General features: G+C 38.8%; 1 protein-coding gene across 1 annotated transcript in view; it reads right to left on the reverse strand.

The window, feature by feature from the left end:
- The window catches only part of RTKN2 (rhotekin 2), a 69831-nt gene extending 53956 nt beyond the window's left edge, over nt 1-15875 (reverse strand). The window contains exons 1-2 of the mRNA XM_055140726.1: nt 15816-15875; nt 6122-6318 (exon numbers count right to left, since the gene is read on the reverse strand). Of these exons, the coding sequence (XP_054996701.1) occupies nt 6122-6318; nt 15816-15875 (257 nt within the window). The remainder of the gene's footprint in view (nt 1-6121; nt 6319-15815) is intronic.
- Nucleotides 15876-21121: the final 5246 nt, after the last annotated feature.

The following is a 21121-nucleotide window of genomic DNA, read 5'->3' on the forward strand; positions in this document are numbered from 1 at the left end:
AGCTCACATTTCCCATCCTGAGCAGGCCCTCCTAGCACCCTTTACTTGGTGGTCTCTTCTCTATCTGAGCTGCCTTTTCCCCCAGCATTCGAGGCCAGCTTCTAAGCTGTGGAGTAATCCTCCTGGTACTTATCTCTGCAATCCTTGGGTGTTAGTCTCCCATTGTTACTTTATATTCCACAGATGAGTGCGATATTTCTATGTCTGTCCCTCTCTTTCTGACTCATTTCACTTGACATAATACTTTCCATGTTGATCCACCTATATGCAAATTTCATGACTTCATCTTTTCTAACAGCTGCATAGTATTCCATTGTGTAGATGTACCAAAGTTAAACTATGATTTATTTTAACTGTTGATTCTTCATCCAATTTGCCTTCCTGGTCCTTAGAGACTCCAGCGATTCTTGTATTGCTCTTCTTGAGCTCACCCCATAGTTCACTGATAATGCTGCTCATTTCTTTTCAGGATTTTTTCATCGTCTGTTACTTTCTAGGTTTCCTCCATCTCATCCTGGAGCTTCTCAATCTTTCCTTAGCTGCTGTAACCTAAAGCTGTTGTTTGGGCCCTCCATGTTACTGTTATTATTGTGCCTTTCATGTTGTTTTTAGTTGAACGTGGTTGGCTTCTACGTGTTTTCCCATTGATTCGATAACGCTCTTGCTGGGCTGTGGGGGGTGAATCTCTGCTGTTATGACATCCTAAAAGAGACAGGGATTGTGCTGGGGGTTGCGCTTTTCCTTCTTTGCACACCTGAAAGGGTGGGGCAGCATGCAGCATGCGGAGCTCTGGTGTGGGTCTCTTAGCGTGGCAGACATCTGAAGTAGAGGCTGCTGGACCTAGCTGGAAGGAGGGTCTCTATCTCCCCTTCTCAGTAGAGCCAGTAATCTTAGCCAGAGATTAACCTCACCTGAAAGGATGGGGCAGGAAACAGAAGTCCTGAATCCTTATTTTTTATTTTTCTAAAGTTGCAGCATATAAGCAATAAAATAAGAATGTGGACAACTCAGTTTTGATCCCCAGTATGCCACAGGGTCCCCCAAGCACCGCCAGAAGTAATCTCTTGAGTGCAGAGCCAGGAGTAACCCCTGAGCATCCCCGGGTGCAACCCAAAAAGCAAATACATAAAATAAATATTTAAAAATAAATAAATAAATAAGTCACAATTATGTTGCATAGTATACACATCTAGGTCCTATACAGGACTTAAATTGGATTGTTTTTACAAAGGCAAATAAAGTGTTTCATAAATAAGACAAGAGATAGACTGGTAGGTTGGGACAAGAGAAAATGTTATTGCTGAAAGATGAGTTCCAAAACAAATCATGCAGATAATGATCACTATAATTAATAAAACAGCGCTGTATATTTAAAAGCTGTGAGAGTATATCTTAAGAATTTAATCACAGGGCTGCAGAGGTAGTACAAAGGTGCCCTCTGAATCAACCAGGTCCAAAAGGCAACAAAACAAAGAAGAGACCAAAGGATTTTAGAGCAGTTGCACAGGAAGTGTGCTACAGTAACCAGCGAACAGTGCTGGGAGTTTTTGTGCCAGGAGCTTCCAAACAGTAAATAATCCCAGGGGCAAGGCTCAATGATTGTGAAAGAGACAAGAAAAGGATAGGCATATGACTGTGTGGGGACGGAACACACACACACACACACACACACACACACACACAGAAATAAAAAATGCAAGGTTCTTCCCCTGCCACCTTACTTAGTATCTGTGGTGGTGGTAGTGCACCAGGACCACACAAATTATAGTGCTCACACATTCAGTTGTGGTGCTTACACACCTGGCTGCTGTGCACTGCAGGTCACACATACTTGAGCCCACCAGCCGAGCAGCAAGTTGTTCATTCACAGTCTCATTCCCCAGGCCTAAATTATGAGATATTTTCTTCTAAATAGGGACCTCCTGCAGCAATGCTAAGCCTATTGGAAGGGGTCTGACAGTTCACGTATAGAGATCACCAGGACAAATCTAGCCGTGGCTGGGGGCCATGCGTGCCAAGGATTGAACTCAGGGCCTCACATGTTCCCTACCTCATATGCTAGCTCCCCAGCTCAGTACAGGATATTTTTAAATGTCTAGACTTCATGACATTGATGGCAAGTCATTTTTGTAAAAAGGTAAAATTAGATGAAATAAAAATGACAGAAGAAAATGTACTGCATGAATCTTTACTGATTGACTGAATTCTGAGTAAGACTATATTATAGGACTGTAGCACTGTCATTCCATTGTTCATCGATTTGCTTGAGCGGGCACCAGTAACATCTCCATTGTGAGACTTGTTGTTACTGTTTTTGGCATATCGAATATGACATGGGTAGCTGGCCAGGCTATGCCGTGTGGGCGAGATACTCTCGGTAGCTTGCCGGTCTCTCTGAAAGGAATGGAGGAATCAAACCTGTGTCAGCCGCATGCAAGGCTAATGCCCTACCCACTCTGCTATCGCTCCAGCCCTATTATTATAGGACTATTATGGAATATTATTAGTATTCGATATGTAGAATTTTTTAGACAATACATATGAAACTATTGAAATATGCAAGCCAAAATTGTCTACAATTTAATTTCAAATGTTTTGACACATAAAAATAAATACATGTATGTGTATGTGTACATGTCAACAAAGAGAAAAGAGAAGAAAAGGAAGAAAATACATGGCAAACTATTAACCAGTCCACCTAAGTGTAAATTTTACGTGATGTTTTCCAAAGTGTTCTTAAATTGTTTTAGATACAAAAAGTGCAATAAAATGTAATTGTAAAAAATGTATATAAGATGTCAATACAAAAGTGAACCAAGTTGGGAACAATAAATTAGGATCTGAAACACAGCAAGCATAGAAGTTAACAAAAGACATTAAAAATATGTGAAACATGGCAAAAAAGTAACAAAAACAAAAGCAAAAAAACTGGCATATCACTGTTATTAAATTAGAATAAGTATTTGTTCTATTTGTTCATTATGGGGGAAAGAAGTAAAATATTTATGGCTGGCCCCCGGCCCCCTAAGCATTGCCAGGTGCATTCCCCCCATCTAAGAAAAATGTTTATGAAATAAATGTTAAATTGTTAAATGGGTATATAGTGACATTACATGTTGTAGGGAAGGGGGTGTACAAAGGAGAAAGAGAAAGAACCAACTTTGGCTGAGCTGCCATTGAGCTTCAAGTACTAAACTGTCACAATAATCCTATAAAAGAATCAGACATTGTTCATGCCTTTAAAGGCTTATAATTTAATTAAAAATACATGTTTATAGTCAGCCATATTAGAATATATTATAGAGAGATATTTATTCATGGTTCATGAGAACCAAGAGGAGACAACTAATTTTTTAAGTTCTAATTAAGTAATTTCTTGAGTTCTTACTATTAGCATAAAGGAAGAAATTAACATTTTCTGAATTAAATCATCAATTCAGAAAAGGAAACTCTGATGAGGTTAAGACACTACAGAACAAAAAGGAGTCTCATAAACTAGAAATAGAAGACAGGGGACTTAAGTAAAGCAAAGGCATTAGAGATATGAAAATGCAACAACTGTTTTAGAGATACAGATTAAGTATTTGGCTGAAAAAAATCTTAAAGGAGAAATTTGTGAGATAAGACTAGAAAAGTAGTTTGGGATCAAACCAAAAGATCTTGGAATATGCTGCTATCTAAGGAATTTTAGTAAATGGAAACCATTAGCTGTTTCTTAAGAAGCGGACTGGTTTAATGCAGTCTTTTAAGTAGATATATCTAGCTATAACCTGTTGGAAAAAGGATAAGGAAGCAGTCTATTTTACCAAAGTCAAAAAACTAGAAATTTGACAGATTATTGTAACCAAGCAATTCTGAACTGAGGTTGTAAGCTATCTGTATTCCAATTCTTATATTATCACACAATCTACTCTCTAGTCAATTCATAAAGTTTTTTGTTGCATGCTTTTTAAATTCAACTTATTTCTACTGTAAAATGCATACAAACCTAAATATTCTTGTGAATATTCAGACATAAAAAAACAGGTAGCATACCTATGGTGTTTTTGTAATATCACACAATTTAGAAGAACAAAGCACTTGCTATAGTATTAGGAGTTTGTGGTAATGGACATTGTAAATAAAATAGTCATTTTATTTATCTACCTTTAACCATTATCAATATTCTCAGATATGTGGTTAAAAAATATAACAGTGTGGAGGGAGAGATAGTACAGCAGGTAATGTGCTTGCCTTATATGTGGGGTCAACCAGGTTTGGTCCCCCATACTCCATCTGCCTCCTGAGTACTGCCAGGAGTTATCCCTAGGTCTAGAGTCAGGAGAAAGCCCTGAGCACAGCCAGGTGTGTCCCCAAACCAAACCAAAACAATAAAATGAAATAACAGAGGTGAGAGATACAGCCCAGCTGTTCACCAGATATTTTACATGGATCAGACTCTAGATTCAGGGAAAGAGAAATAGTGCAGGGGTTAAGGTGCTTGCCTTGCCAACGGCCAACCCAAGTTGATCCCTGGCACCACACTATGGTTCCCTGAGCATGTCCAGGAGTGATCCCAGAGCAGACAGCACTAGCATGTTTGGCCCAAAATTGAAAAAACAGTTACTAAAAAAAGTCGACTCTTAGTTCAATCTCTAGCATCCCGAAAAAGAGAACCAAGTGATATATGACTTATAACCGCTGCAATCTAACATTATATACATAGGTGTCAAATCATTAAAGATAATGAATATATTGAGGCATTAGGGTTATTTCTTTCCTGGAACCCCAAAAGAAATAAATACTACTTAACTTGATAAATTTGTAATACATTGAAAAGCAATGGAAACTGCAGGATGGTGTTTGCATAGAATAAGGATCTCGAATAAAAACTACTTTCAAAGCCCTCATAGAAACTCATAGACTAGTTTTGTTTTGTTTTGTTTTAGCTTTTTGGGTCATACCTAGTGATGCTCAGGGGTTCTTTGAAGTGCTCAGGGTACCATGTAGGATGCTGGGGTCACACCTGGTTCAGCCGTATCTAAGGCAAACACCCTCCCCACTATACTATCTCTCCAATCCCTTGTGGACTAGTTTTAACCTCATTTCTCTCACCAAAAGTTACCTCATTAATTGATAACTTCCAAGATTGTCGATTCTTAATAATTTTCCAAAAAGCTGATTATTTCAATTATTTTGTCTCACCTTGCTTCCAACACCCGACTGGCATATAAAGGACCCCAATAGTCATTTTATTTATCTACCTTTAAAACAAGCAAAACCTGGGGCTGGAGTAATAGCCCAGTGGGTAGGGCGTTTGCTTTGCACACAGCCAACCCGTGTTTGATTCCCAGCATCCCATAAAGTCCCCTGAGCACCACCAGGAGTAATTCCTGAGTACATGAACCAGGAATAACTCCTGTGTATTGCCGGTGTGACCCTAAAAGCAAAAAAAAAAACAAACAAGCAAAACCAAATTATGAAATAAACTTGCTGAAGGTCTAAAGGCAAAATATTTTCTGAATATACATGTATTCGCCTATTTTGACAAATTCTGTCCTTTAAATTTGAATATACTAACATGTTTGAGTTCTAGACGTGCTGATAGGTGTTCTAGAAGTACAAGATCTTGGTAAATATTTGACTAGTCAAATTTTCTATTTGTGTAAACTTCTTCAGGGAACTAAAAATACCATCTTAACACTCATTAATTCTATACAATATTGGGAAAGCAAGTTTTAACTCATTAATCTTTATATAATTTTAATATAAAATTTCTGGTTATAGTTTACCACAGTCTTCAAAGTTACATTTATATTTAAAACAAATTTGAAACAAAAGAATTCAAACAGGATATTCAGACCATAAAGAAATAACTAATAATTAAGGTTGATCTTATTTTCATATATATGCGTATGAACTATAAGCATCAAAACAGCAAACCATACATTTCAGTTACTAGTCCTAGACTTTATTTCATATCTTTGTTATATATGTGATATGGGGATTTAACCTACTTAATATTTTGATAAACTAGGAACTACTTATGTATCAATTTCTATACATATTTCCATGGCTCTTTGGTCAATAATTCTTTGTTAGCACATTCAATAAGTAAAATCTTTAGGTAAACCATACTAACCATCTTCCAGTTTCCTTTGCCATTTGCTCCTCTAATTTCTGTAGCTCCGATGTATAAGCCATTATTCGAGTGTTGCAAACCATGAGATTCTTAATTCCACGCAAAATCTGGTCTTTTTGAGTGCTCAGAGAAAGGAGTTTCCGTATTCCTTCTCTCATTCGAATTTCAAAATTTAATTTTTCTTGAATGCTGCAGCCCTTAAAAAAAAAGAAGCATTTTAGAAGAACAATTCATAGCATTTTCTTATGCCTTACAGATAGGAAAATGTATATAAAAATGTATATATATCTTTTAAATTTTATACTATATTGGGAAAGCAACAAAATGTTAACATATGACAGGATTATGTGGGTGTTGGGAGATAGTACAGAGGGTAACGTGCTTTGCCTGGTTCAATCCCTTGTACTCCTTGGCCCACCAGGTTCAATCCCTAATACTCCATATGGCCCCACCAGGAGTCATCCTGGAAATCAAACCTTGAGAGTAAAACATACTTTGCAAAACCCAATTTCTTCCTTTATTAGGAAATCTTTACAACTTACTAGATAAACAGACTAAACAAATGTGAAAATCATTACATGTTCCTACCATATGCCAAAAACAGTAACAATAAGTCTCTCAATGAGATGTTACTGGTGCCCACTCGAACAAATCGATGAGCAACAGGATGACAGTGACAGTCTTACTTCCTACCTTAACCATGGAAAAATGGGGGGGGAGGCAGAAAAATGGGCAGTGCAGAAGGCCTGGGTTCAATCCCCAGCACTTTGGGGATTCCCTCACATGGAGCAAGGAGTAGTCCCTAAGTACCACTGGGTGTGGCCAAAAAAAAAAAAAAAACCACACTTTCCACTCTGCCCTGATACATTCCTGTCACCTCAGCAGTTCAGATTGTATCCTTATTTGAATACAGGATTTTGCAAACATAGTTAAAATGAAGTCATACAGCAACAGTGTGGGACTTTAATGCACCCACTGATACCTATCTGAAGACAGAGAAAGAACTACCACATTGAAGAAGAGTCAGAGATTGGAATCTACACGCTCAAACACCAACATTGTCAGCAGCCAACAGAAGCTGAACAAGGCTCTTAAGGGTTCTCAGCGGGGGCATGGCCTTAAGAAAAACTTGATTTTAGACTTCTGACTTCCTGACGACAAAATAAAATTCAAAATATAAAATAAAACTTGGTGTTCGGTTATGGCAGCCTCGGGAAACTAATACAATAATTAATGTGAACAATATGTAGCACATGTACATACTACCTACCTGATATTGTGAGCTGACAATATGTGGTTAATGAGAATGGTTAATCAAGATAAAGTGGTTAATCAAGGAAAAATACTTTCTCAAAAACTGTTTGAGCTGCTCAAATAGTTTAGAGTCAAATCAGACTACCTGTCTCGTTAAACCATGTAAATAAAAGCTGAGAAGCAGTTTGCTAAAATAAGTTTTACTAAATTGAATACATTTTTAGTAAAATTTTAGCATAAAGTCTCAAAAACATTTATAGTGGAAGCATAATGCTTAAAAAATATAAGAAGTTTTGGGGCTGGAGCAATAGCACAGTGGGTAGCCTTGCACGAGGCTGACCTGTGTTTGATTCCCAGCATCCCATATGGTCCCCCGAGCACCGTCAGGAGTAATTCCTGAGTGCAGAGCCAGGAGTAACCCCTGTGCATTGCCAGGTGTGACCCAAAAAGCCAAAAAAAACCCAAAAAAAAACAAAAAAAAAAGTTTTAACTACCTGGAAAAAGCACTTGGTATAAAGATTTAGTTTTAAAGATCATCTTGAAGCTATTTAGGAATTTTAATTTTGAGTCATTCATTATAATAGTATTACTGGTATTGTAATGGTCTAACTCTTTACATGTTTAAAATGCAAGATTAAAATTCCATAAAACTGAAACATACTGCTCTTATTAATGCATAGTGTCTCTTTAATTTTTTAGTTATAAATTTAAGACACTCTACTATGTAATAAATGTTCCATTATGTCTGTTTCTAAAAATCAAATGACCACTGTGGGTTTTTTGTAAAAGGAAAAAATACATAATTTACTTTTTAATTTGGGTCAAAATATATATCCAAAAATAAAAGGGACCTAATAACAAAAGTTCTGAATATTATAAAGATGGTTTTCTCGATATTATTGTTGTGGATATTAAAAAGATGAAGAAAAGCTGAAAGTTAAGAGAGCAGTAGTCCATGAAGACTTCAAAAAAGAGAAATTGTAGATGATTTAACTTGACTACCCAAATTAATCAACTGTACTATTCACATGTAGAAAACAGATCTGTTTAATTACTTTCTGTAATTACCTCATTTAATCACCACATAAAAATCTTATCTTGCAATATAACTCAAAACTACTGTACTATATAAATGCAGTAGTACTATATAAATGCAGTTTGCTGGCTTTTCTTCACACGTGACTAAATTTAAACAACTCCCTATCATGTTTTTATAATTTGTCAGCCCCAAAGTAAATTCTAGTTTAATATAATAAGGAATTAATTATAAAAGCTATCGGTGACCCATATGTCCATAGAAGTAAACCCTGGCAGGCTGGTTAGTGGTAGAGAGCACACAAAGGGTGCAACTTGAAGGTGGGATGAACTTAAACTCACAATTCAAATGTAAACAATTACATCTGGTGCCAGTAAATGCAATTTGGTTTTTCAAACGCTGAAGTCAGGCAGTCAGCACATTGATTCTGTAACCTGACTGAAACTTTATCAAGTGTCCAACCTTATGACCACCTTCAGAAACCAAATCTTTGCAAATAAAGTTTGAGCATTTTTTAAAATTCCCTCTGGTGAAGAGCGAAGGTAAAGAACCCTGCTACATTCTTGAAACTTCAAGCCAATCTGGAAAGTTGTAGCAACCTTCAAGAGCCAGTAGGTGGACACAGCCACATTTAAGAAATCAGTTTTGGCTCCTGGAATTTTTATTCTGTAAATAAAGACCTCTTCAACTTGATAAAGGATGGACTTTGCAAAATTATAGAGACTTGGGAAGTAGTAAAGGAGTCAGAATTTTTTTTTTTGGTTTTTGAATCTTATTTGTAAGATTACATATTCACTAAGGAAAAATAATCTACCTGTCTGATACAAATATTGGAATCTATCATCCTTAAGCAGGTATCAGTTAACTATGACCTGGATACTGCCTATTTACGTAAAATTTATTGGCAAACAGTCATTCCCATTCCTATTCTGTAGCTATTTTCAAGCTACAATTGTTAAGTAATTTTAACAGACTGTGTGATTTACAAAGATAAAATATTTATTATCTGTCTTTTTACAGAAATTGTGGCCAAATTTACTAAAATAGTAAACTATGACTCTATCTCCTCATCTTAGCATGAGTCAGCTAGATCTGGGAGGGCTGACAAAAGCAGAGTAAATATACGTAGATGGGGCTGAAACAAAAGAGTAGTGATGATCTCCTGTTCACCAGTTCAACCAAAAAAAGAATTTATGTGCCCAAAAGTAGAGAGAGAATATGGGGGAAATTGTCTGCCATAGAGGCAGGGGGAGAGTTGGAAAGGGCGGAGGGTATACTGGGGACATTGGTGGTGGAGAATGTGCACTGGTGGAGGGATGGGTGTTCAATCATTTTATGACTGAAACTCAAACATGAAAGCTTTGTAATTGTATCTCATGGTGATTCAATAAAATTTAAAAAAAGTTTAGGAATACCCAATTTGGACTATGTGATTAGGCCTTCTATGGACTACTGTATTATGTAAATCAAAATGTCATCCTTTGACACAAAGTTGCAAATAGGTAAGAAACTAATAGATTCATGCAGCACAAATATTATGAATAAAAATTTGAGAAATTAATATTATTTTTATAAAATGGGGCTGGAGCAATAGCACAGCGAATAGGGCGTTTGCCTTGCATGCGGCCGACTCAGGTTCGATTCCTCCGCCCCTCTCAGAGAGCCCGGCAAGCTACTCAGAGTATCTCGCCCTCACGGCAGAGCCTGGCAAGCTACCCATGGCATATCCGATAGGCCAAAAACAGTAATAACAAGTCTCACGATAAAGACGTTACTGGTGCCCACTCAAGCAAATCGATGAGCAACGGGATGACAGTGACAGTGACAGTTTATAAAATGAAATTACTTTTAAATTTGTGATTTTATCTTACTGTTGTAGTAAATATTATAACTAATTATAAATATCAATGAAAAGGGGCCGGAGCCATAGCACAGCAGGTAGGGCGTTTGCCTTGCACGCAGCCAACCCGGGTTCGATCCCTGGCATCCCATGTGGTCCCCCAAGCACCGCTAGGAGTAATTCCTGAGTGCAAAGCCAGGAGTAACCCCTGAGCATCGCTGGGTTGTGACCCAAAAAGAAAAATAAATAAATAAATAAATATCAATGAAAAATAAATTTACCAAAGAAATATTCCATATACTTAATTCTATGAAAAATAAAAACCGAAAGTGTCAAAAAATGTACATCATTTTTTGTGCTAACTGATGGAAGAAACTGATTTCATTAAAGAATCAATTTCAACAAAAAATTTTTGAATTAAAAACCTTTATCTTTATGTGAGCCCGGGGGCCGCATGTGCATGCGTCCCCTCCGAAGCTGCACGAGCGTGAATCCAGACCCAGCTGAACCAATTTCAACATGGGCAGATACTTGCAGAGTGTCTCCAGCCAGAGAACTAAGCCGCGACCCCGTGCCCGCCTGGGAGGGGAAAGGTATTTCTCTCTCTCGCCTGTCCCTTCCCGGGGATGAAGGGCGTGGGAACCGCCATATTATGACGACCACAGATGGGGTTTACAAGCTTGCAATGATCCAATATCCGGAAGAAATCTCCCTGGACTTAGTTGTTAAAGTACAGAAATCCAAAAGGCCGTGTGTCCTCATTTCTCTTCACAACAGGTCTGACTCTAGTGAGGTACTCCTAACAATAATGGTGAGGTTTGTGTTGAAATATTGAATGTAACCAAAGAAAATAGAAAGTAAAGTGAAATTTATCAGTTACAAGGCGGGGTTGGGGGGTGCGGGGGTGGGCGGGATGGGAGGTGTACTGTGGGTTTTTTGGTTTTTTTTTTTCGGTGGTGGGATATGGGCACTGGTGAAGGGATGGTTGTTTCAGCATTGTATGACTAAGACTTAAGCCTAAAAGCATTGTAATTTTCCACATGGTGATTCAATAAAATAAAATTCTTATTAAAAAATAAAATAAAATAAAATATAAATAAATACCTTTATCTTTAGGTAATATGCAAAATGAAAAGTTTCTGGGGTAGGAATTGATTGTCCACCACTATTCAAAATGAGAAGAATGACCATGTACTAAGGATACCCACTGCACAAAGAGGAAAAGCAAGCTAAATAAATCATCACTGCTGCCTCAGTCACAGAGACAAATCAGGACCAAGCAGGAACAGTAGTAACAAAAGCAACCTTCCTGGATTCCATCCCTTCGGGAGTGTTTGAATGAGTCTCCTGGAAGAGCAGAAAATTGGCGGAGAGTCATTCTCTAGCTCGCCTTCAATTTTCCAAATAAGGGCTTGCTTAAATCAAGTCAAGCAGAAACCTATAGTATAACATAGTCCTATTAAAATCTGGCTGATAAACGGACAAGGGAAGGCTAAGGATGAAACTGAGACATACTGATAAGTGATAAGCGATGATACAGAAAGGTTTTTATACAAATTTAGACTTTTGAAGAACCAGGGTCAGAGGTTCTTGAATTTATTTGGCCTAGGCCCCTTTTCAAAAAAGAACAATCAGGGGCTGGAGCAATAGCACAGCGGGTAGGGCGTTTGCCTTGCACGCAGCCGACCCGGGTTCGATTCCCAGCATCCCATATGGTCCCCTGAGCATCGCCAGGGGTAATTCCTGAGTGCAGAACCAGGAGCAACCCCTGTGCATCGCCGGGTGTGACCCAAAAAGCAAAAAAAAAAAAAAAAAGAACAATCACTTAGTTCCCAGTTCCTCCCCAGAAATATACTTTCTCTTGGCAAATAAGGGGCTGGAGTGATAGCACAGCAGGTAGGGCATTTGTCTTGCATGTGGCTGATCCAGGTTCGATTCTCAGCACCCCATATGGTCCCCCGAGTACCACCAAGAGTAATTCCTGAGTGCATGAGCCAGGTGTGCATTGCCCTGTGCACCCCTGTGCATTTCAAGATGTGACCCAAAAAGAAAAAAATAAGTGAACTACTGCCGCCTTTGGGCTGGAGTGATAGCACAGTGGGTAGGGCGTTTGCCTTGCACTCAGCCGACTGAGTTTGATTCCTCCATCCCTCTCAGAGAGCCCGGCAAGCTACCGAAAGTATCCCACCCACATAGCAGAGCCTGGCAAGCTACCTGGGGCGTATTCGATATGCCAAAAACATTAACAACAAGTCTCATAATGGAGACATTACTGGTGCCCGCTTGAGCAAATTGATGAACAATGGGATGACAGTGCGACACTGCTAGGCAAACAAACAAAAAGCAGCCCCAGCTGTACCCTACTGCACATAGTGGAGGGGTTGTCCGCTTTGGGAAACACTATTAGTTACTAGATAAATGGTATAAAGAAAATATTCTCTGGTGATGGAGCTGCAGAGACACTACAGCAAGTAAAGTGCTTGCCTTGCAAGCTCCTGACCCAGGTTTGATCCTCACCATCCCAGATGGTCCCAGGAGCACTACCAGAAGTAATTCCTGAGGTTAGAGCCAGGAAGAACTCTGAGCATTGCCTGGTGTGACTCCAAAACCAAAGAAAAGATAAAAATAAAATAACCTCTGTTGAAACTAAGCACTGATTTAAAACCACACACACAAACACACACACCACACACAAACACACACACCACACACAAACACACGCATAAAAGTTGGACTGCTGTTAATAAAATAACCAGATAGAAATTATCACCTAACCAATGAATATGGATAAACCAAGAAAGTTAAGTGATCAAGATGGAAAAATAAAAGGTAGCTGCAGAGTTCAGAAGGCACATATTCTCAAAAAATTGAAAATTATTAATAGTGGTCCAATTATGGGGACTGAGATGAAAGAAAATAGTTAAATTCATGACTCATATGTTTAATGAGATAGCATTATTTCAGAGACTTTTTTGAAATTCCAAAAGCTTATACATTTGCAAAAGTAGTTAACTATCACAACTTGTTTAAATGAATGGAACAAAAGAACCAACATAAATAGTCGTCTCTCAAGCATGTTCTCAGTCTTGGATACTGTGTATTTTTAAAAGGTCCTCAAAATCTGGTCATTTCTGAAAAAGACACCATGCCCATTCTCCAGTTGTGGAAATTGAGACTTAAAGAGATGGGTAACCGAGTCAGCATTGTACAACAGGGATTTCGCCTTAGTCCAAAGTCAATACGATAGCTATGAGTAAACTTACATGACTCCAGGTTTGAATGGGTCTAGGGTCTGTGACCCCTCAATATCTTTTGTTCTCATTCTAATAGATGGTAAGTTCTCTAATATTAAAGAAAATGGACCAAATAAAATTCAGCACTGCCAAGTATAAAATTTTTACTAATTTACTTAAATATTCCTATTAGGCAAAATTCTATAACCAGTTTTGCTTGGGGAATGTGGTGTGGGTTGGCAGGGCAGTCATGCGTTCCCCAATAGTGTTTTGACCTCTGGGTGTCATTTTCTGCAATATTCAGACTGTGTGGGTCTGATGGTTTCAGTACGTGAGCCCAAGAATGCCAGGCTGCTCTACCAGGTCGTGAGTGTGTGTTGGGAGCATTACTAGGGTCTAGGCTATATGGTGCCAGGGACTGAACTTTGGCCCCCGCTGGTGCTCTATGTTCACAGCCACTGCCCCCTGCTTTATATATTTTCCTCCAATATCAAACAGGAGGAATTCCACAACTCAATTATTTGAATTTCTTGCTACTTACGACACTGTACCTTTCCATATTTTAACAATTCAGCCTTCATGTATGTTTAAATCCTAAGTACTACTACATATTTCATGAACTTATCCTGTACCACTCCTAAATGTCAGTGTACAGAGTTGGATAAATATATACACTATATATATATGTGTGTGTGTGTATACGCATATATACATACACACACAAACACACACACATGAACACACACACACATACACACACACCTTAATGACTGCGCCAAACCTATTAGGTGTAAGAGCCTCAATCAATGGCCAATTGTTCTTAGAAGTCTAGACTTGGTTATCAAGACTGACAAAGTACAGGCTAGGATATAGAAAAATAAGTACTTTATGTAAAAATCTTTAAAATTTTTGGAAACATAGGTATGAAAAGACATAAATTATGAATAAAGGTACCGGAATTTTTGCATGAGTATTAACGACCAGCCTGAATTTACACAGTATTGCTAAAAACTTCCTAACAATTTTGTTATTTGCTGAGGAAATTCCAAATTTTAAAAATAAATGAAATTAACCACTTGAATTACTAATAGTGTGCCAATTTTGACTACAAACTGATATTCAAGTGATTTAAGCTACATCTGAGGTAGGTGAAAGAAGGTGGAGAGCAAGATCCAGCTCTAAGAATTCAGAGTTAGGTTAAAAGCAGAAAGTCTGAGATAACATACCTCAAGTTATCAAGAAACAATGTAGGTCTGTAGTAAGTAAAAAGGCTTCTATCACGTTACAAGGTTAAATAGCAAACATCAAACTTCTTTTCTGAGCAAGTTAAAGTGTCCTCCTTTTCTTTCTAATTACTTCGAAAGAATGCACTGCCTACTTTCAGGTTTTCTAAAGCTCAGAGATTGCAGTTTGCTTCTTCACGGGCCCCAGAGAGTTTAGGTGGTGTGCAGGCATCCCTTAGAAATGGATTATTCGATCCGGTAATAAATGCAAACTGTCCACATTGGTCTCGAGAGAGCTTTTTGGGTTACCAGGACTACCAGTGGTCCCCTAACACTTGCAAAATTAAGGGTCTCAAAGTGGGGATAGGATTTGCCGGGAGTGGGTGGGCAGTGGGCTGGCGTGCCAGGAAACCATGGGACTCCAGCATCACTTCCCCATCTAGGCACTAAACATTTCCTTAAGAAAGGTATGTTTTCAGAGAGATAGAAGAAGAAAAATGCCTGCCACAGAGGCAGGCTGGGGGTGTGGGGGTGGCTGGAAGGACAGTGGGAACATTGGTAGTGGGAAATGTACACTGGTGAAGGACTGGGTGTTGTAGCCTTATATGACTGAAACCCCATCATGAATTAACTGTGTAACTGTGCATCTCATGGTGATGCAATTAAAAGAGGTGGGAGGGGGGCGGGGAAGGGAGGGAAGAGAAATGGATGTTTGTGTGTTTCATGCAGATTTTCAAGCGCAGGCAGCTTCTACCTGCGTACGCGTCTGCATGTGTGAGTGCATGAGTGCAGAATGTGTGCGTGTGTGTTTGAGTGTGCACGCGCGCGCGTCTGTGCACGCACGCAGATTTGCACTTTGTCTTCCCCGCGTGCGCGTCTGCGTGAGTGACTGCATGAGTGCGTGCGTGCATGTGTCTGTCTGTGTGTGTGTCTCTGTGTTTGTGTTTGTGTGTGCGTGCACGCAGATTTGCACTTAGTCTTCCCCTTTGTTTTTGGCCACAACTGACTTCCAGGCGAGTGAGAGGCGCTCGGGACGACTAGACCGAAATCAAAGCGCGAAGACTTGGAAGCTCGCTCCCCCCGCCCCCCCCCCCCCCGCCGGACTCACCTGCTGGGCGGGTAACCCCGCCAGGCCGCCGTCGGGACCCTTCAACGTGTACCACTCCATCGCCAGCGCACGGGCCAGGGGTGGGATTTGAAAAGCCCGCCCCGCGCCGCGCCGCGCCGCGCCGCCGGGCCACCAACCGCCCGGCCGTACCAAGTCCCCGCGCGGGGGGAGCGGCCGCACGCGCGCTGGCGAGTCGGAAATTCCTGGAGACCCGAGTGGTCGGCTGCCACCTTAAAGCACTTTCAGGGTGTGGGCGGGCCGGGGCCGGGAGTGGGTGGAGTCCTGGGGGAAGCTCCGGCCACTGGGCGCACCTGATGGGCGTCGCGTTTCGGGGTAGTGGCCTTTGAGGCACGCCCTTTTGTGGGCAGCCTGGAGCCCACGTCCCCGCCTGGGCTCTCCCGAGCGCTCCAGGACCAGCTCCCAGAAAGTCGCAGTCTTAGGGCTGCTACAGACGATCGGGGGACACAGGGGACCCAGGGTGCCACGGAGCCAACAGTTTGTCGCCCGGACGCCAAGGGACACTTGGCTCCCACTCTGTTCCCCAGCAGGGCGTTGGCGTTAAGCCCATTCAGATCGTGGCCTTTGTTCCACGCTCCTGAGACCCCTCTCAGGCACAGTCTTTTGTCCCCAGTGTTCTGGTCAAGTTCCCTTGCCTTTCACCCAAGAATTCTGTGGTTGGGTTGGGTTGTTTTTGTTTTTGCTTTTGTTTATTCCTTGCAAAGACCACGTCATTGCTTTCTCAGCATCCAAGGTGACAGGATAAAATCTCATTCCCCCACATTCCCAAGCCCATTTTCTTGCTATTTCTAAAAGTCAATATTAAGACTAAGAGTTTTTTAATGACCATAGTGGAAAAGTACAGAACTTTAAAAATAAAAATCAATGTGCCTCAATTTTAAGGCATTCATAGGGCCCTTAAAATCTATTGTCCGTGGACTATCTTGACTTCCTCTTGAAAAGGCAACATGGAAGTCTAACGTTTTACCCCCCAAACATCCTCTTTTAGATCTCTAGGGCACCTTTTATTCCATCAACAGAACAAGCCTGTTCCTTACTTGCTTCAGTCTCTGTTCGGGTCCTGGTCCAACTGCCTACCGATGTTGTCCTGGTGCCAAAGTAGATATTAGAGGTTTTGGTCATATTATTCACAAAGCCCTTTTAGATGTTGGTGGTTGGAAGATGTATTTCTGAAAATATGATTGCCCTTTTCTAATAGGAATTCGCCTTTTTTGAGGTAATTTAGAATAGGACATGACCTTCCTTGTCCATTATTAATGCATTAAAGAGTAGAAAAATCATATCCACACAGCACAAAATACTACAGCTCAAATGAATACACAATTTGTGTTTCACAGCCAGACTGATTCCAGAGACATTAGATACCCTTCCCCAGTGCACACCTCTCTTTTGCTTACCACTTTGTGGTATAATTATCCCCTATTCAAAGTGAGCTGCCTGAGTTTTGTATAGTACCTGACTCATAAAAGAAATACACTCAGAGAACTCACCATTGGACATATATTATTTCTCATATAACACACACAACCCATGGCTCAAAATACAGAAGCCATCATCTAATGAAAACAGACTCAAGTTAACCAATTTTAAGTTGAACATTGACGTATAGATATACTATGTATGTAGTATATCTAAATATTATAGATATACTATAGATATACTGTCAAATACTGTGTATATGACTGAGGATGCTTATTACATTAGAGTTAGGAAAGATCATACTAACAATTTATTTCAGAAAAGTTTCTATTAAAGACTATATCCTTGAAAGTGTATATGTCCTATCTCTATTATTTATCAAAAAGTATGCCCAAGGAGTTGCTTTTTACACAACTATTGTACAGTGAACTAAATATGAGAGCAAAGGAATATATCCACAGGTCTTTTGTTGTTGTTGCTAAGGCTAGTTCCATCAAATAGTTTTCTCTGATGTATGCAGTATCACTGTATCACCCTGGTTTGATTCCTCTGCCCCTCTCGGAGAGCCTGGAAAGCTACCAAGAGTATCCCGCCCACACAGCAGAGCCTGGCAAGCTACTGTGGCTTATTTGATATGCCAAAAACAGTAACAACAAGTCTCACAATGCAGTATACATAAAAAATAAAATAATCCTTAGAGACTGCCAAAGGTTAATGATATCACATTTGATTATCTTGAGAGTGAATGAATGAGTAAATTTAGCCAGAAAGTAAGAAGCAGTATATTTCACCAGCAAAAACCTTTAGGCATCTCTCATTTTAGTGAGAGCTGTCCCGTCTTCTTGTCTTCTACAGTAAGAAGGTGCTCGCCCATTTGTGCACATGTTGCAGCCTCAGCTGGAAGTTGAGTGATGCAAATACTAGCCTAGCTATATAACTTCACATTATAAATTTAAATTTAACATTTTGTGCTAAGTAACAGATCAGTTACACTTAATATGAAAATTAATATTAAGCATTTAATCAATAAAATATAAGTATTTGATTACATAGTATTGGCAATATAAGTAATATTAATATAGTTAAAGTATATTTTTCTTCTCCTTATTCCCCTTTTTAACTTTCTAAAAGACCCAATGAAAGAAAAATACTAAATTTTAATACATCTCTCATGTAATAGACCCATTATTTTTCAAAATTTTGAGTTGTTCCAGAACAAGTAATTCTTAAGATTTATAGCATTCTGCTATCCACTCAAAATAAAAATATATATCCTATTACAAATATTTTTGATAATTACTTTACTCATTTTGTGTCTTGCAGGTAAGTTTAGAATATATTTCATAGACTAGATCTTCATTTTCAGTCATATAAAAAAAAGCAACTAAGGTAAAGATGTTTAGCAGAGACGCTGTATTTGCTATACTCTTCAAATAGCTGAAGCACCATGAAAATAATACAGAGGTTATAGAATGCAGTCTTAAGATTTATTAACCCTAACCTTGGGCAAGCTACTGATTGTCCTTATCTATAAAACTAAAATAATAATACCCAGCTTCTCTTTTAAACATTGTTGGGCAACTCAAATGAGATAAAGTTTTGAGAGTATTTGATTAATTAGTTATTGCAAACAAACATTAGACATTACTACTACAGGAAATAAACATGAACACAGTAGGGCAAATGAACCCCAAGACATCTGAGAACTAAATAAAAAGAACATGTGAATAGTCATATATTTTTTAAAATATATAACTAGCCACTGAAAAAGATTAACACCTAGATTATGTAGAAAGTTTGACCATTAAATCAATTTTAAAAATTAAAAATGGTCAAAAGTATTGTATAGTATTGTAAATCCAAATGACAAATAAAATGTGAATAGGTATTCAACTTTATTATCAGACTTTAAATTTCAGATTAAGACCTCAGGAAGAGAATACTTTACTGTATTGAAGATAATACTTTATTGTATAGAACAATAAATATGCATATATGTATATATGTGTATATTTATATAGTCATAAATGCAGGACAATTGCCTACAAGTGCAAAAATATTACAGAAATGCAAATATTGGGTGAATGGGTGAATTGTGATTATTTGCTCAATGGAACATATCAGTAAAAGTGTGCAAAACGTAAGTAGATGTGACTTGATATAAAACTTATGTGAGTATAGGGTGGGTGGGAGAAATTTCCAAGGAACAAAAGATTTGCCTGTGATGGGGATCAAATTTTGTGTGAATTGAGCTATATAATTAAAGTGGCTTATTACATGTAGGCTAAGGACATTAATGCCATTAAACTCAGAGATATCTTCACTGAGCAAGATCAACCAGGGAAATTAGTTACATGACTTGAATCAATATCCCTCAAACTTCAGCTTGCAAAGCTTTTTCGAGATTTGTAGAGGCTTATGCGGTTTAAGAGAATATTGTCAAGAACTCCAACTATGTTCCCTATCCTACAATTTATCTACCCACCAACTTTCCTGCTCTATATGCATCACTTTGGTCCCTCTTCACTCCTACTTCTCTGCACTTGACAGAAAAAAGGCATCTGCTTTACCCATCCCCACTACTTTGCTTCAGGATTGTAAAAACCATCTAGGTCCAAAGGAGCAATCAAATGATTTAGTGTTGAGACGACAGTGCTACAGTGACAGTGCTACATTGATAAAAAGCAATGAATTAAGGGCTTAGGTTTTATATTTGAAAACTGAAAGCCAGCTATTGATTATGTCGAACCATGTGTCATTTTAGAATTATTTAATACTAACAGACCTATGGATACCTGAACAAATCGAAGGGGAAAAATGTTTGTTTTTCCCTTATCATAGTCTTTTCTAAACACTTTTACTTTGTAGGATAGTACTAACTCTTCCAGGTAACTTTTTCCTTTAGATACATTAATATCATGTAAATATTCTTTTTACAGGGACTTGAGCAATAGCACAGCGAATAGGGCGTTTGCCTTGCACGCGGCCAACCCGGGTTCAATTCCTCCATCCCTCTCTGACAGCCCGGCAAGCTACCAAGAGTATCCCACCTGCACGGCAGCGCCTGGCAAGCTACCTGTAGTGTATTTGATATGCCAAAAATAGTAACAACAAGTTTCACAATGGAGATGTTACTGGTGCCTGCTCGAGCAAATCAATGAACAATGGGACAACAGTGCTACAGTGATATTTTTTTAATAAATATTCACCATAATTTTCTCTTTCTCAAAATTACTTTGGCTAGGGTCTGGAAAGAGCTTAATCGGCTGAGCACATAGTTTACATATGGTGGACCAGGTACAATACTCATATCCTCTTGGACTCCTGAGTACAGAATTGAAGGTTTGTCACCCCAGCACCCAGAGTGTGGCCCAAAACATGCAAATCAAAAATTGCCTTGGCTATTACTGGTCTTTTGCTCTCTCAGATAATATTTTGCAAGAGAGACCAATACCATATGATTTCACTCATATGTAGTATGTAGACAGATGAACTGACTAAAACAAGAATAAACTTTTGGACTCTAAAATCAACTAGTGGCTACCAGAGGAGAAAGGAGGGCGAGCGTGTAAATTGAAACAAAGAAGACAACTGTATGGGGACCGACAAAATCAATGTAATCCATATGCATATTGATTTTCAAGGATGAACATTTAGAACATAATATTCAAATACAATGTTACTTTTATTTAAATAAATTTTAAAAAATTAAATTAAAAATAAAATTTTGAATCAGCTTCTAAGTTCTAAGGAATCAAAGACATGGAATTTTATCAGAATTGCATATAATATAGAAGGATATTCATAATTCTACTTATGAATATCACATGTTGCAAATATGGGCATCAGAAGCTGTTTCTGACAGTCCT

This window comes from Sorex araneus, chromosome 5 (assembly GCF_027595985.1).
Source record: "Sorex araneus isolate mSorAra2 chromosome 5, mSorAra2.pri, whole genome shotgun sequence".
NCBI classification, from domain to species: Eukaryota; Metazoa; Chordata; class Mammalia; order Eulipotyphla; family Soricidae; genus Sorex; species Sorex araneus.